Below are 17,103 nucleotides of genomic sequence, written 5' to 3' on the forward strand. Positions count from 1 at the left end.
ATTACACGCGTACATATAATATACAAGTGACATGAGTTATTCGCAGACGTTCCTGTTTCAAAATTGCAGAGTGCTTTCAGTTGTGGCCCTGTCATCCTATCACATTAATGATGAAGTGACCGAGTTGGGGGGGCGTAAACTATGAGAGAAACAGAAAGTAACTTCGCACGGGAAACTTAAAAACAGGTCACTCGTCGCTAGGATCCTACCACTCAAAAGAGAAATCTGCGGAAATAAATTTAATATTCAGCCAGTCAGATAAATTAATATTTCACATACATCGATTTATAAAAAAAGTCTTACAATTCGTACTAGTAACGCTGGCTTCCCTAGTTATGAAATTCTTTGTATTCGACCTTGACGGCATTAAAATGTAATATAATGTGGCAATTCTTTTCCATTTTGGTGCAGAGGTATCCGACTTGAAAATAAAAACAAAAGCAGCCAATAAAACAAGCATACAAAGAACATCTGGCAATCTGTTTCGTTCGTTGTTTTTGTGAAGTGAACACAATCAAGTACCTGACAGCAATAAATAACTTGCCTCGTATTGGTCGCAAAAATTCCCATAAGCGTACATAACGAATCAGAAATTAGAACAGTAGCAAAGGTCGGGAACACTGAAAGAGTTCGCGTGCTTAATATATGACGATACTGATTAGTGGCCAGTTATGCTAAGTTCGGAATTTCGCAACCCCTTTGCTAAAAGTACTCGTTTTCTACTTCTCGACTCGGTATTTATTCTGTGGAGACATCCGATCCACAGTTTTCATCTAAAGAATTTATTATACAAGCCTATACGAAAGAAATGTCTCTGGTCTCGCGTCGCGCCTGCCGAATGCAACTACGCTACAAGCTACACTGAACGGTAGGCGAAGTTGCCGATGTAGCAGGCGAATTGCAATAACAAACATCAATATTTATTTCCAAGACGGAACTCAGTTAAAATATGAGCCTCGGAATGTATCCATTTAAAAACAGCTTCAAAAAGTATTTTCTAGGCAACTTTTACAGTTCTGAAAATACATTTTCAGAGGAGAACGAAAGTCTCATGTAAAAATGAAAATAAAAGCTATGAAAAACAACTGCAGACAGACACCAACAGCGGAATGGACGTTATCTGTGATCTTGTACCAGCCGAGTCGTTAGGGCGGCAAACCGAATGTTGCGCTAAGCGGACAGTGTAGTTCGGATACTTTGCATAAAATATGACGTCAATTCAGGTGATAAATATTCCGAAATAGAAACAATAGGTCAGTGGAAAACTGCCTTGCCACATTTTCCTTGCAATGTCAAAGTTACGTCTCCCTTTTAAAAAACCTTACAGTGGAACCACGGTTCCGGAGAATTTGACGTAAATACGTCTATACGGAAAGGAAGTTTATATATTGGCTTTATTCTAAATATTTCCTTTATATATGCTTTACAATTGCGTAAAGTTTGATTAAGACATTGCTTAATCAACTTGAATTAGTTACGCTTAAGATGGGTCTGTGGTATATGAAGTAAATTTTATTTATTTATTTAGTGTTCTGTCTGACGACAGGTCCATATGAACAGGATCCTTCCATCCTTTTCTCGGACTGGGACCTGTTCATATACGTTCTTGGCAGATGATCCAGAAGTGGTTTGCCATTGCCTTCTTCTGTGTGTGAATGGAGTAATTGTTGGGATGCCACGGAGAAACCGGGGAAGCCCCCGGAGGAAAACTCCGTGATGCCTAGACCACGGCCTTGCCCAACACAAGTTACAAATTCGGGCACCTCCGGGAATCGAACCCGAGACCCCAGGATTACAAGGTCAGCGTTCTAACCGCTATATGAATGTAATATAAAGTAATGTATTTTAATGTAATGTAATGAAATGTAATGTAACGTTTCCTAGGTAACAACAACACTGAGTAAACAGATGACGTTTCCTAGGTAACAATAATGCCGAGTAAACACGACGTTCCCTAGGTACACTTGTTACACTTTTTCGTTTCCCTTTTTCGTTACACTTTTTTGCCGAATGACCTTTCCTTATAGACGTATTTACGTCAAAAAATTAACAAATGTAAATGTGTACAAAACTTAAGATTATACTAACAACGTAAGACGGAGTTCTCATAAAGAAGCATGTATTATGGTAATGTTCCACACCAAACAACTGTCTAATTACAATCGGAGCCATTTAAGAAAGCGACCTCAATGAAATGCTGCAAAGCAGTTTGCATATGCAACGAAAACACTGCAACTGACAACGGAGTGTGTGTCGCTTTCTGGTTATTGTTTTTACACATTTAACTTTAAAACTGTCGTACAGTAATTTCGATGCCGGTACGGGCTATTCATGCCGAAAGTCGAAATATCACCTTCAAATAAGCTACGACAACCCCATTGAAATCAGTTAGTTACTGACCCAATCACTCACAAAACTGCTCCCAATTCAATGCAAGTAAACACCTTGTTTATCTGCAAAAAAAAACCAATTGCGCATTACACAGAAATCGTAATTTTTTAAGTAAATTTTTGTGCAAGGTTTAAACTAAAATGTACAAAGATCTACCCGATTTATGGCGACAATTATAACGACGCTTATGATAAGCTGTAAAATACTGCAATCAGCAGAGAATCAAGATCGGAGGGTAAAAGCGAACGCGGGGATGAAACCCTCATTTATAAATGCAAATTACAATTTAAGACCGAGCACATTCTGAGAGCGTATCTGCAGTGTTTCTGTGAGATCCACAGGTCCATATACTAACTATACAGTATTTAGTTATGTAATTAGGACAAGTCTCTACTACGAACGTTTTACGATACACGCAGACCGCATTTTCGTCGACTACTAATATCTATTTACTACGAGCAAACACCACTTTAGAGCAATGTGACTCCCCTCCCACGCCGACGAGCATAAGGACAACATAAACTGGTAGAGAAAACAACAAATGCATTGTGTTTTATGAAGCTAGTACTCCAATGCATGTTTTAGAACATGTGGCCATATTAGTGTCTAACTATATGAATGATATTACATGAAATTCAATGGAAATTACATTACGGAATATGTCGGGGGCGTATGGGTGTTAACTGCGGGTATGCAACTGCATTTATATGACAGACTTAATAAAACACAATGACCATAACAGGGCTTAATAACAGCCGGAACGCGTATGCCTGCATCCTATAGTAAAAACTAATTTAAACAAATTATGACTTGCCGCGAGAACAGAACCGCCCTTCAGCCTGAAGACTTCAAAGACGACTTTGAAACAATGAATCGTGAGGAACACTAAACAAACAAACAAAAAACGTAAGTAAAGTAAAGTTTGTCCCACTATACGCCATGTAGGCGTTTGGGGGGAGTGGAGGTATAGCTCCTCTCTTCTTTGACCTCGGTACTAGATGGGAGTGAGTGGTCAGCATCACGCCCCGGCCGGCTTTACCCCCGGGAAAGGACCCTGGTACCCATTGTAGAGGAGGCTGGGTGGGCCCCAGAGCCGGTCTGGACGCAGAGGCTAGAGGAAAAATCCTCTGCCCCCGTCGGAGATCGAACCCCGGTCGTCCAGACCGTAGCTAGTCACTATACTGACTGAGCTATCCCGGATCACAAAAAACGTAACAAACACGAGATTTTAAAGAACTCCCTGACTATAAACCGATCACAAACTAGCACGCAGTGCTACCATACTTCCATTTAAAACACAAACTATGAACAATAAATACTCTTGAAAGAGCCAGGTGTAAGAAGAACACTTTAAATACATTTCTCATCTCTTCGTATCTTCTGACCATCTTAATTAGGTCACCTGTCTGTCACAACGGCACTGCGCGCTCCCACGTTCGGGATGAAAAAAGCGATCTTCACACACAGAAGGAAGTTACAAATATACCGAATAATAGTCAATGACAGCCAAAAGGGGGTGGTCCTCGTCCTCCAGTTACATGTCATCGGAAGGAAAGCTATTAATCGTTCACCGTAATAAAGTAGCAAGTCACGAAATATTACATCGGGCATCGGATGTGGACGGGACTTTTGCTTCAGAAACGCGTACGACAGAAAACCCGAACGGAAGATGTCATTTGGTAGACTCAGGCATAAGCAGAATAATATTAAAGTGGATAAGGTAGTATATTTGCGTCATATTGTGAATTAGGTTAATATTTTAATATTTTCCGTCAAATTACAATTTTAATAAGATAATAAAATATAAAATATTTAAAATATCATTTCACGTTCCGCATCGAATGATCGATTTACTCCATATTTATTAATGTTTTATTTAAATCATTGCTTTACAGACTAATATTGAACATCAGATGAACCACGCCATATAAAAAACAATACCTTCGTTCTAATATATAAGAGTAATCTGATAAGAACATTTCAATAAACTGCATAACATTGTAAATTATTGTAATTCGAGTTTTAAATTTACCAATCTAATTTACACCTGAGGACGGTTAAATATAACCGAAACATGTCGTAAGAGACGTTCCAATTTGTAAATCGATCATTCGATGCGGAACGTGAAATGATATTTTAAATATTTTATTATCTTATTAAAATTGTGATTTTACGGAAAATATTAAAATATTAAAGTGGATGTCAAGTGGTCGTAAACTTTATATATTTCCAGTAAAGGAAACAACAAACGATATTCTTTTTTCAACAACTGTACTATTTCCGTTGTTTGTTAATGGTCCTCGTATCAATCCCAAGATGCGGTCGTTCATTTTCTTCCCGACACGCGCTCTGGCGATACGTTCTGACACTGATTGGACAATAAACGGACATAACTCTCTTTGAGGGAGCTGAGTTTTTCCGCACTATATCCCAGTAACCGGTGCACGTTTCTTCGTGTGATCCAGACATTGAGACGGCGGAACACAACCTCAACAGCTGGTCCCAAAAGATTACAGCTGTAACCACACACTGTAAATGTGTATGTGCGTCGTTTAGAGGTTGTGCAGAAGAAATGTAACACATAGAAGTGTAAAGATAGTACAGTTTCATCTTATCTGTACACACACAGCCCTGAAGATAAAGGTATTACGTCCTTCCGAAATGTTTGTATGGTAATACCAACCGACATAAACGATGGTGACGGAATTTGGACTACTGTAACGTGTCCTCTAAAGCCAATCAACTTCGGAGATTTTATGACTTCAAGTGTAAAGTAGACGCCATTTGTATACATATATATCTATCTCTCTCTGCGTCATCCGCGTTCGTTAGTGTTGGTCGGAAAAGTTGTTTTTCGACGTCAGAAAAGCGAAACGAAGATGTTATGTGTAATGGCTACCTTCCCATTTCAGATGTGCTAATAAGAAATTCATGTTTTTGAAGATGAGCAGGCACCAAGTATGTCCCGCATTTCCGAAATTCAGCCTCTTCAATATCAGTACTTTTTTCCGGCAGCGGTCATGTGAGTAGAGGACGTCTGTGTAAAATATTATTGCGCAATGCATAGTCACGTGAACGCTGTCATTCTATCATCTGACGTTTATACGCACGAGACTTAAAATTGGACGCAAACTATCTGCCTGAATTACGTCAAGATTGGTCGGCACGATGGGTAGGGAAGACAGAAGGGGTGAGGGGGGAAGACACCTTTTGCGCTATCTTTTCCCCTCTGTCTCGTACTTAGACTGTCTGAACATCGTTTCTCTTTGTAATGGTCAATGAATTTCGATGATATCTTGAGACACGACGAGACAACTTCTTCCTGTGTCGCTCACCACCCCCACCCAAAAAAATACTGTGCACATTTTGCAGTTGAAATAACACAGTTAAATATTAAATACGCCAAGGTATAAATTCGGATCGGGTACCACCCCTCCCCACACACACACACACGTGGAGTAGTGCACGCGTAGAGACTGCAGATTGTGTAGTAAACGCAACGGGACCTGTCCTATATAATTACGTTGTAAGCTGCATAAAGGAAACTTTAAACACCAAAAATGAGCGTGTCTCGCCGCAGATATGCAACAGCGGCTTCGGAATTAATGTAATTAACTTGATTGCGTTTTTGGGCGGCGGGAGCGAGACAAATGACTGCACTGTAGATAGTCCACATTAACGAGAAGTATTATAACAACCAAGTTGATGACGTTACATACAGAATTGCTCAGAGTACTCTGGCAAAGAACGTCAGCCTACTAGACACTTCATGCTGGAAGCATTTAACTACATGAACAACAAATTATAAGCTACCGTACCACATAAAACTTTACGAAAAAAGTCCTGATAAGAAAATATTCGCTCAGTCAGTCAAGAAATATCTCGTCTTTTAATGAAAGGTTCATTACAATGTTCATAACAGCTCGTCAGTACCTCATCCTAAACCTCATTAACCCAGCCAATAGCTTCACACTTTATTCCTGTAACATTCACCTGTTTCAATTAAATAAATGTTCAGTTTATTTTCATTACAAAGTGTGACGTAATCTTTCCGGGTTTAATTGGTGTTGTGCAATATGTTAACCTGCTAATATCAATATGTAGATATGATTTATGAGCCAAAACATTTAACTTAGTAGTGGCCTCAATGAATGACAGTTATGTCAAATGCAAGTAATATAAAGCGTCTGTAAAAAAACGTGTACCTCACAGATTTACCGGAAATTTAATTCACAGCCACTTCGTACCAGGCCCGAATGCTAGCTTATAACAACTGTATTGTGTCACCTACATAAAGTTTAGGATCACATTTCCTATTCTTGAACTGGTAATATTTACACTTACTAAGCCTGTGTTCTTCATTTCTCTTAACGTTAATATACATTTAACGTTAGTCTGTGTAAATAAAATATACCGCTCTACAAATTTCAGGTCAGCGACTATTTCGGTCATTTAAACACACGCACGGTTGGCCTACCGCCTAGATAGGATATTCAGCGAAGTTCTGCACATTGTCATAGCTGCCACGTGTAACGGACAACTTGCTAGAAGTTTTTTACTAGCAGAGCGTGACGTCTGCACGGCGAATGTACGCTCCCGAAGAGTTACAACAGCCACTGCAGATTATAACGAATGAGCTGTAGCATCCGTTCATATCAACGGTAATATCCAAAAACTACCACAGTTAAGTCCACCAGACAGTACGCAGATACGAAGCCTGTCTCTATCAGAGACATTCTTTTCCGGAATTCCGGGAAAACTTTTTGCTTTGGAGTCATCACTTTGGATCAATAAGTTCACCTGAATGAAGGTCAAGCCATGGCACACTTGCCGTAAGAGAATATCCAAACGCCATGCGGAATTATATTCTTAGCACTGAAAAAAGGGGTAGAAAGTAAAAGACACTTCGTATTTTGTAAGTTAAGTCTGTCGGTAACTAAAACTTCACAATCGGTAAAAATGTAAAATCTGTACGCATTTACATTTAAATCCAGCTACATGTAAGTTCCGATATTAAACTCCAGTGTTCAACATACGTCAGCTACAATACTCCTGACGTGATCACAAAAAGCACGTCTCTGCAACAGCCCTTGGACCACAGTTCTAACAAACACCAATTGTAAGTGATCGATAATTTACTCAAATGTTAGTTGCGTGTTTCTGTCAGCATCCATCAAGTACCTTCCATTCCACATATATTGTCAGGAAATTGTAAATCCTTTAAGTACAGTCGAGACAATAAATATGAATTTAAGAGTCCTAATCCTTTTAAACTGAAACTTCTCAAAGTCATTTTAAGGGTGTCATTTTTACCCGTTTCTAAACACAGCTTACGACGCACCAGAGATACAGTTATTCTGAGATTATCTACTTAAAGACATGGATCATCTAAAGAACTCACACAAACGCCAAAAAGTATGAAAGAACAATCAAGATCGGCGAGAAAGTTGAATCGAAGAGTTTTAGAAGGTAGCTGTCACTATTTAAAGGCATCTGAATGTACGTGCTGAAGAAAAGTCTTTCCCGCTTTTACAGACGGACTCCAACACATAAAGTACAAACCCATCAAATCGCAAATGCATACATTTAATCATGAAAGCAATTAAGATAAAACGTTTCCTTTCTTGTAATGCACACCTGCTTTCCTTATCGGTTGCAAGCTCAATGGTGTTGTAAATATTTTTAAATGGCAGTTTGTTGTCAACTTTTTAAAATATTAGGAACGACTTAGTAAATACATTGCCTGGTTAAGAACTAGTCAACCGGGGTTCAATTCCCTGTTATGATCAGATAGAATTTTATTTTGTGTAAATGGCAGATTCGACATTCAGTCGCATACTGAATTAGGGCATAAAAAAATCAAAGTCGAATGTGGCAGAATAATGACGTGGTATAAAATTCAAAATTCATGGACCCATCCACAGTACAAGGTACGGATTAATTAATCTGGAAAATCCTGCAAAACAAAAATTAACGATATGAATTTCAAATCAGTATTTTAGGCGATAAATTACGAGAAAGCTGTTTTATGCATATCAAAGTAATCGCCAATTAAATCAAAATGTTGTTCTCCTGAACGTAACTCGTGACACAGAATTATTTATGTATCGTTTATTTAATAATTTATATTTCGAACGTATAACAATTATTTAATTGCTTAAATTTACAGGATAACAAAAACAAAACTGCAATAAAACAAGATTTAATCACCACCACTTATCATATGTTTATGGAAAAATTATTACCGTACTGAAGATTTTGTACATAAATTGCCATGTTTAATTCGCTAAATCCAAACACCAGGGCCCGCTAACGGCAAAATTACCTACAAAAACACGATACGTTTATGTCTAAATTAATCGCCGAACTACCTAACAAGAGCTGCAGTGGAAACATGTCCTTAACATCGCGAGACGCAAGTTAAAATTCAACGGAAGAAGATTTCTTTCTTGATTCCATCTTTTACCCGTCATCCTTTGCTTTGTCCTTTTAATACATTATCTCATTCACACCCTTTCTATGTCTCTCATCATTAACATTAGCATTATCAGTAGTGTGTAACCCATATTATAAGTGCTTGTAAAAGCTAGTCAATGACGATATCACCTTTAAAATAGAACATCTGATACCTAGCGTCATTACTGAGAACATGTTCATTAATGCATAACACAGTCACTTAAGAATATAAGGTGACCTACAAACACACACATTCCTCATAAAACAGTGGATCCAAAAGTTAATATATTTTTCTACGGATAATAACAATGAAATGAACACAATACGATAAACAAATTATAAATAAATGCACGTATATAAAGACGTTAATAAACCTAAATGTGAAGATATGCATCAACAGTTACTAAATGACCAAATGCAGCAATCAAACTAGTTTAAATGAATACTGTAATGTCCACATTCTCTTAGCGTAATATTGTCAGGAAATATCACAAATGCGACAATAATTTGTTTCATTTTCTGCATTTTAAAGTACCCCTATGCTACCGGGAGATAGAACTTATGCTACTGTGAATGATTGAAGACAAATATATAAGTAACAATACTGAGAAACCCGTTTTTGCAGTTTATGGCCACAAGCCAGTTGTCTGATGGACATATCATCGACGACCTAACAACAGTCTGATGACCGAGTTACCGGTTATCGTGGGTTTCTTCCGTCCTTCCAATCAAAAACAATGAAACTCTCTTCAGGCACAGTATTAAACATTCTTGAATGTCCTGGCTGTGTTCATCATAAAATAAGATAAATCTCTGGGCGGTAACATGATACGCCCAACAGTTAAGGTAAATCAACAATGGCTCTGACAAGAAACACAAATTACACTTCAGTTACGGGGACCAGGTATGGGCTCGCTAGGGGAATCCAGCAAGTCGGACTGACACACAAGACACGTTATCAACAAGGCAACGTTTATCCATACGAAATTAAGCTACTCTCACAGTTATCACTAACACAAATGTCGGTAGAGATAATTAAAATATATTACTTTTTGCGCCAATTAATTATGTATTTCAGTGAGAGCAAATATACAGAGTGATTCAGAAGGTTAGGGCCAAACTGAAGGAACGTATAGAGGGACTCAGAGAGAAGAACTTTCGAATAGGAATCAATGTCCTCCGAAGTTATCCTGAGACAGTCGAGGCCATTGAAGGTAGGGAAGTCTGATAACATATCGCTGAAATAATCGTACTTTGCTATTCTCCTACTAGCTTAATTTCGTTTTTTTTATTAATGTACAAGGATTACATTAGCAATCTTACAAACCAAATTACTTCAGCGGTATGTTATCAGACTTCCCTACCTTCGATGGCCTCGACTGACTCAGGATAACTTCGGAGGACATGGATTCCTATTCGAAAGTTGTTCTCTCTAAGTCCCTCTATACGCTCCTTCAGTTTGGCCCTAACCTTTTGAATCATCCTGTATATTTACTAATCTGTGTTACAACCGAGAATATTAGATTTCATTAGACCGGAATATGTACATTACATTTTAAACTGAACGGTAATTTAACATGGAAGATACATACGAAACTGTGAACATTCAAAAATTCTAACCATAACACAGTTTAACTTATTGTTATAAAAATATCTGCGGTGTGTATGTATTATCGCTGTACCGTAGCATCATACACACGTGTGAGATTAAACGTTCTAAATCACTGCACCTTAAAAAAACAATTTATTATAAAATCAAATAAATGTAGTCCCTACTGTAAAAATATTCTTCTTACTTGCAAATACTGGAGGGATTGTACGCCAGTCCTCCTTACCTGAAACAGTAAAAAGGTAAAATCAAAACAAATGTATATTTGAGCAGTGGATTACGAGCTTAAATATAATATCATATAAATTGTAACACAAAACACTAACAATTTCTATGTAGACACAAACGTGGTCAACAGTACAATGCACTCGTATATTTTCCTCCGACACTATACTTTACACCAGTGGTATTCAACCGTTTTTGTTCGCGTACCCCCAGACATAATTTCTCTTCAACTTTGTACCCCTAAAAGTTGTTGGTGTATAATTCAAGTTATACATAGTATATAATCTACATCTAAAATAAATTAAATAAATTACATTACTGGTTAATCAGTGTTATTATTATTATTATTTAGTGTTCTGTCTGACGACAGGTCCATATGAACAGGATCCTTCCATCCTTTTCTCGGACTGGGACCTGTTCATATACGTTCTTGGCAGATGATCCAGAAGTGGTTTGCCATTGCCTTCTTCTGTGTGTGAATGGAGTAATTGTTGGGATGCCACGGAGAAACCGGGGAAGCCCCCGGAGGAAAACTCCGTGTTGCCTAGACCACGGCCTTGCCCAGCACAAGTTATAAATTCGGGCACCGCCGGGAATCGAACCCGGGACCCCAGGATTATAAGTCCAGCGTTCTAACCGCTAGACCACCGTGGCGGCCTAATCAGTGTTATCATAATTTTTTTTTTTTAAATTTCACGTACCCCCTAATATGTCATCGCGTACCCCCGGGGGTACGCGTACCCCAGGTTGTACCACTGCTTTATACGACCTGAACCTAACCTAACCTAACCTAACCTGACATCCCGCAATAAGCCTTCCAAGTAGGCCTGATAGGCCTGCGTTATTGGTACCCGGTTGACAATCTCATTATTCCTTTCATGGGTGATGGCGTACGGGGAAATAGAACAACTTCCTATCAACTTAGTTTGTACTTTATCATCTTCACAGCTTAGAGATAAAATACAAGCTAAAACAAGGCGATGAAAGAGAGAAAAATAAATTAAACTCTCGGCCTAATGCAATTAACATTCTGGGAGGCGGTCCATCTGGATAGTCGGAACAGTTCAGTCAATGACATGTTCCCCGTGTCTTGGCGACGCTTCGCAAGAAGTTCTCAGGCAACAAGAAAGCAGAATAGAGCGTCTACGATCGTAGTATTTATGACAAAGCAAGATTTAGTCTATTGTTTTAAGAACAGCCAAAGATAGCGGAGACCGGAGTGGTTTCTCAAAACGAAGTTTCTCGCTAGCTCCGTTATTCCCCTCAGGCGTCGTCTGATCGCCAGTGTCGGATTAGCGAAAAGTCAAAATTCGCTTGTTTTTCTCAGAATCTCCTTAGTTCTTCACCCGTCTTCCCTAGATCAAATTAGCAACTGCTGTACATTCCTAATAGTAGGGCTCTAAAACAGTCTATGCATTATTATTCCTCCTTGATGGATTAGGACATAGCCTTATTTGGTCTCCTGTTTTCCCTCCGTTAAGTATAACAGAATAAAGCAAAGCCCATCTCCATGGAACAGAGTTCTACTTGAGAACATAATAATCGCTCGCCTAGTTAAGAATACACCTCGCCTTTTACGAAACACGAAGATTCATTATCCCGTTCAGAAAAGCGCACACGAATCCAAAGCACGTCCTAGCTCATTAAGATCCATTTGAAAATTATCCTCGCATCCAGGTCTATGTCTCCCGAGTAATATCTTTCTTTGAGGTTTTCCGACTAAAAATTTGTATGTACTTTTTACCTCTCCCGTGTGTACTATATGTCTCAACCGAACCATCCTTCATACGATTAGCCTAATATTATACAGTGAAGAGCAGATATTATGAACCTCCCCACATTGTGCATTAATACGTTACATTCAGTGCCCAACTGATTGTCATCGTTAATTATGGAGCTTTTGTCAATATGTGAGTACTCCATTAACGTCCCCAATATGGAATATTTCCTATATTAAACATTGCGGTACTCGTTGATTGAAAGAATTATGTGGTAGGTTTATCACAAAACCGCTACGACATAAAGATTTCGATTGCTATTCTCGTTCCTCGTAAACCGGCTAGTAATTTTGTAGCTTGTGGCTCTGAGCCTCATCCCATCTCTCCTTGGATAAGTGATCAAACGGTAAATTATTTCGACCTAGCCCGCCTTTCCCTAATTTGGTGACTCCAGGCGCCACGAAGGAAGTTAATTCGCTCGATAGGAATAAAACAATTTACACTATCACAGGACTCCATTGTGTTGAAATGACTAATGTGATTTTAGAACTCCTGAACTTTAAAGTCTCATAATTTGTTTCTGCAACTTCGTTTTCTTCTTTTTAATTGAAATCTCTTCACGAAAGTACCGCACCATGTAGAGCTCAGACAGTCTTCGAAGTCAGTTCACACCTCTCATTCCAGAATTAATAATTCAATTCAATTCATTTATTTAAGTGCTTCACAACAGCCAAGCACTAAACCAGAGTACAGGATAAAATATAATAAGTAATTAAATTCATTTCAATAATAATAAAAGTAAAACATTACAAATACAAGAACAAACAAACAAATGAAACTAAATATGTAAATGTACCATATTAATAATAATAATGATAATTCAATTCATTTATTGAATAATATTTCACAAGTGAATGGGCAAAATACGATACATAAGTAATATAATTCAATTAATAATACTAAATAAAACATTAAACAATAATAAAACAAAAAACTTATAAAATTAAAACCACAAAATAAGATGCAGTCAGCACAGCAAGTAAATAAACAATAAAAACAATGATTATAAACATTTACACATGACTGTTAACATTATTAAGAAAACAGGAGAGAAGAAAGGTAATTCTTTCATAAACATATTTCCTCTTTCCACTCACTATCACCTCTGAAAATAATACAGAGTGTCTCAAAAATATGTACACACAGTCACTTGCTGACCGCTCTCAACTGTGCCACGAAGCTAACTTGGAACTTGGAACAACTACTCTAGATTCGCCGATTCAATAATGCTGACGCATTAAATGGTTTAGTTTATTAAAATGTCTATTCAATTCACTTAATACATCTTTTGGGACACACCATATATTAAGTGCTTATCTACTACTTTAAGAGACAGTGGAAGAAGTTACTGTAGCCAAATAAAGCCAATAACCTTGAAATTACCATGACGTTAATCCACGCCACACTGCGAAATAATCAAATAAACAACGTAGGCTCACACACCACTGCCTCCAAATAGACTACATTGCAACCACCCGATCTTTACAAGGAACCAGTCCAACACTGGGTCCCTCTTCATTGCTTGAACTGCCCATCTCTCAATCCTGTGAAATGTTTAAACGGAGCAAATTTCATAATCATGCTCCATAACGCTATTTATTTAATTTCTGTTGTCCTTACAAACAATGAACTAAACTTCCTTTCAAACAGCGTCGTTTAAACATCCACTGTTTTCACTACTACTTTACTCAGAACGCCAGGAATTCTATATTAAATTCTGAAGTACTGCAAAGCGCGAGGTTCAGAATTCAAAGGGAATTATTTCCATAACATGCGAGTATGAACACTTCGCTTACTTTACGTTTATTCTGCCCGTGTGGTTACGAGACAGCACGATTTAGGACTAAGTCTATACACAGTATTCAAAAATACGTTTACACGTTATAATACGAAATAATAACCTTGTTATCGATCTCCGTGTGTTGTGTTTGCAAGAAGACATAGACTGTGGTCATTTTCAACACCTACACTACATTCGTTAATTCAGTATGTACCGATGTTAAAGTATGTAATGGTTTGATTTGTTAAAAAGTCTGTACTTCATTCGCTGAACGTGTGTATAAATATTTTTGGGAAATTCCTGTATAACTCGGCCTACTGAAAGAACGCAATGATAAATCAGAACGCTTTTAAAAAATACGCTCCATTTTGTAACGCTGTCTCCAATTCCTACAGGCTTCCCACAGATAGAAAAACTGTCTTTTAGGTTCATTATAGTTAGTGTTAGTCCTCGATCGCGCCTTTCATCACAGCTTTTGCGAAAAGTAGCTTACTGCATAGTTTAATAACATACTGTAAATAATTTTGTGTTCTGTACGATACATGGACCCCCTCCCCTTTCCAAGTTCACTTAAAATCGTTCTTCACGCATGGGACATTACACTGTGCAGTGATTACCTTAGCTTCTTACACATAACACTAACACTAACTGGTAGAAAACAAACAATCCGAATATAGCACACATCCAGTTATCATGAAGATAAAGTCAGAAGTACCGTACAGACGCAAGTTTTGTAAAGACGCTTTGTGACCTCAGGAAAACACACGAATAAATGTGAGCGCGGACTTTTTTCAAGACATACAGAAAAATCCCAAGGAACCTTAGATAAGTAACACATAATGTTTTATAAGAAACCTCGTTTTCCTCACATACAGATTGGTCACTGCGCAAACTATTCAGATGTCTTTAAAAAAAATTCTAAACTTCACGTTTACCAAAGTTTGACATTATTTACTGAGAAAACGCCTCCTTCAGTTCCAAATCCAATGCTCTTGCAAATACGGGAGACACGTCCAGCTGTGATTTAATTTCGTATTCTTCTTTCAATGTTCCTTAATTTAGTCTTCTATATTTTCGTCGACTTGCTATCCTGTCCCTTTACTGCAGGTCCTTGGTTCTAAAACATCATGGCTTTGCTTACTGCGAAAGCTGTAATAACACAGCCAGCAAGATAACTACACATCACCAGTCGTCGGATAACAAAATATATGTCAGTCAAACAGGCACAGCCAATGTACCAAATGTACAGAACAATGCCTTCACAGAAAAATAAGGAATTACAAAGTTAAAATGTCATTTCAAGGCCAGTTTTAAAAGTAACAACTTTTTTCGGAGTTGTCTAAGGATTAACACTCTCTCCAAGATTTCAGACAAATATAAGACAAATCTGACGCAGAAGACACAGTGTGATGACTTTAAAAACAATGTGTCATCTGCTACAGTCAGAACACTCGACACTACAGAAAGCCATTCGTTCAACTTTTACTCTGAATTTTGATATTCCAAAGATTTAAATGATAACTTTTAGGAGAAATGTAACTGCGTGAGACTCCGCCGATGCATCAATGTTCTAACTTAGCCAACGAGTCACCAATCAATTAATTAATTTAGCAGTCCAATCGTTCGTCAAGCCGATCAATCCATTACGTAGTAATTTAATCGACTAATCGATTGACATTATGTAGGAGGAATGTATCAATCACTTAATACAGCCAATTAGTAATTCTGTTTGTCAACAAGGTAGTCAGCAAGTCATACAATATATCTATCCTGCAAAACAAGTCATTTCCAGGATCGACCAGGTTAACGAACAGCCACCATCCCCACATGCTGTGAACCCCACCCTTCAAACTGGGGGTGGGGAGAAAACTTTAGGTTCCTGCCTAACACCCCAACTTGTCGCAAACATGTACACCTGTTTCTGACACGACATACCCCCTCCCTATTACCTCCAGCAGTGTAGTGCAGTAACAAGGGGTTGGTTAGTACCCTCAACCCTTTCAAAGCAGAGAATTCGACTCACTGGGGAACTGGAACAAGTAGAAATATAGCTCAGTTTTACGGACGAGAGATGAGTAATAACTTGCTAATTTAAACTTTGATTTCCGCTTTTCATGAATTAAAACGCACATATATAAAAAGTTAAATTTCTTCAGTGAATTAAAATGTTCAAGTAAGAGAGATTACTTTACTTCCAAGAACACCAGGTTTCGATAATTAAAGGCTCCACACCTCACACAAATATATGAAGTAGGTCTCACAGTATATTTCTATTTTCCAAAATTCAGAATTCCGACACATATCCACCAAATGACCGCTATCTTGAATCTCAACACATGTTCTATCGGACTCAGAACACCGAAGTCATAAGATTACTTTGGTGTTTTGTGACGTATTTCAAATGACCAATGTAAACTGTGAGGCAATATATTTTACAACAAACTAAAATTTATAATTGTTAAGATTCAATGCATAGCAGTGCAAGTACTTGATGTTACTTTTAGCTCTGATGCACACATAAACAAACTGTAAACAGTGCACTGAAGTACACTTATTGCTGTCCTGTTTTATGAACTCTAAGTTTGTATTTACCTTGTGACATAAACTTTTGAAGTTTACATTGCGTGAAGACATCAGACATTTTACTGCGCTGATTTCTCGCCCCCTCGCTATTTTATTTCTGAATCGTTCTTATGACGTCACTGAGGACATACTTCAAAAGAAACAGCGCTGTTCCAGTTCCGCAGAAGATAGATGGAGTCTGCCGCTGTGCAGATTCTGATCTGAGAAGATACGACTAAACGCCACAATTACATTACACGAGGACAAAGCCACTTCACGAGCCGACGTCTGAATTTATCACC

The 17,103-nt window shown here is 38.0% G+C and overlaps 1 protein-coding gene and 1 non-coding gene across 2 annotated transcripts in view; both read right to left on the minus strand.

Moving 5' to 3' along the window:
- Yip1d1 (Yip1 domain-containing 1) overlaps nt 1-17,103 on the minus strand; it is a 627,626-nt gene that overhangs the window by 217,500 nt on the left and 393,023 nt on the right. Inside the window, exon 5 of the mRNA XM_087347141.1 lies at nt 10,644-10,682. Coding sequence (XP_087203267.1) covers nt 10,644-10,682 — 39 coding nt within the window. The remainder of the gene's footprint in view (nt 1-10,643; nt 10,683-17,103) is intronic.
- TRNAI-UAU (transfer RNA isoleucine (anticodon UAU)) lies at nt 11,263-11,335 on the minus strand. Its single transcript has one exon. It is a non-coding gene; the product is annotated as a tRNA-Ile (tRNA).

This window comes from Zootermopsis nevadensis, unplaced genomic scaffold (genome assembly GCF_977971745.1).
Source record: "Zootermopsis nevadensis isolate Lab colony 2312 unplaced genomic scaffold, Znev_1.0 Znev_ptg000011l, whole genome shotgun sequence".
NCBI lineage: Eukaryota > Metazoa > Arthropoda > Insecta > Blattodea > Termopsidae > Zootermopsis > Zootermopsis nevadensis.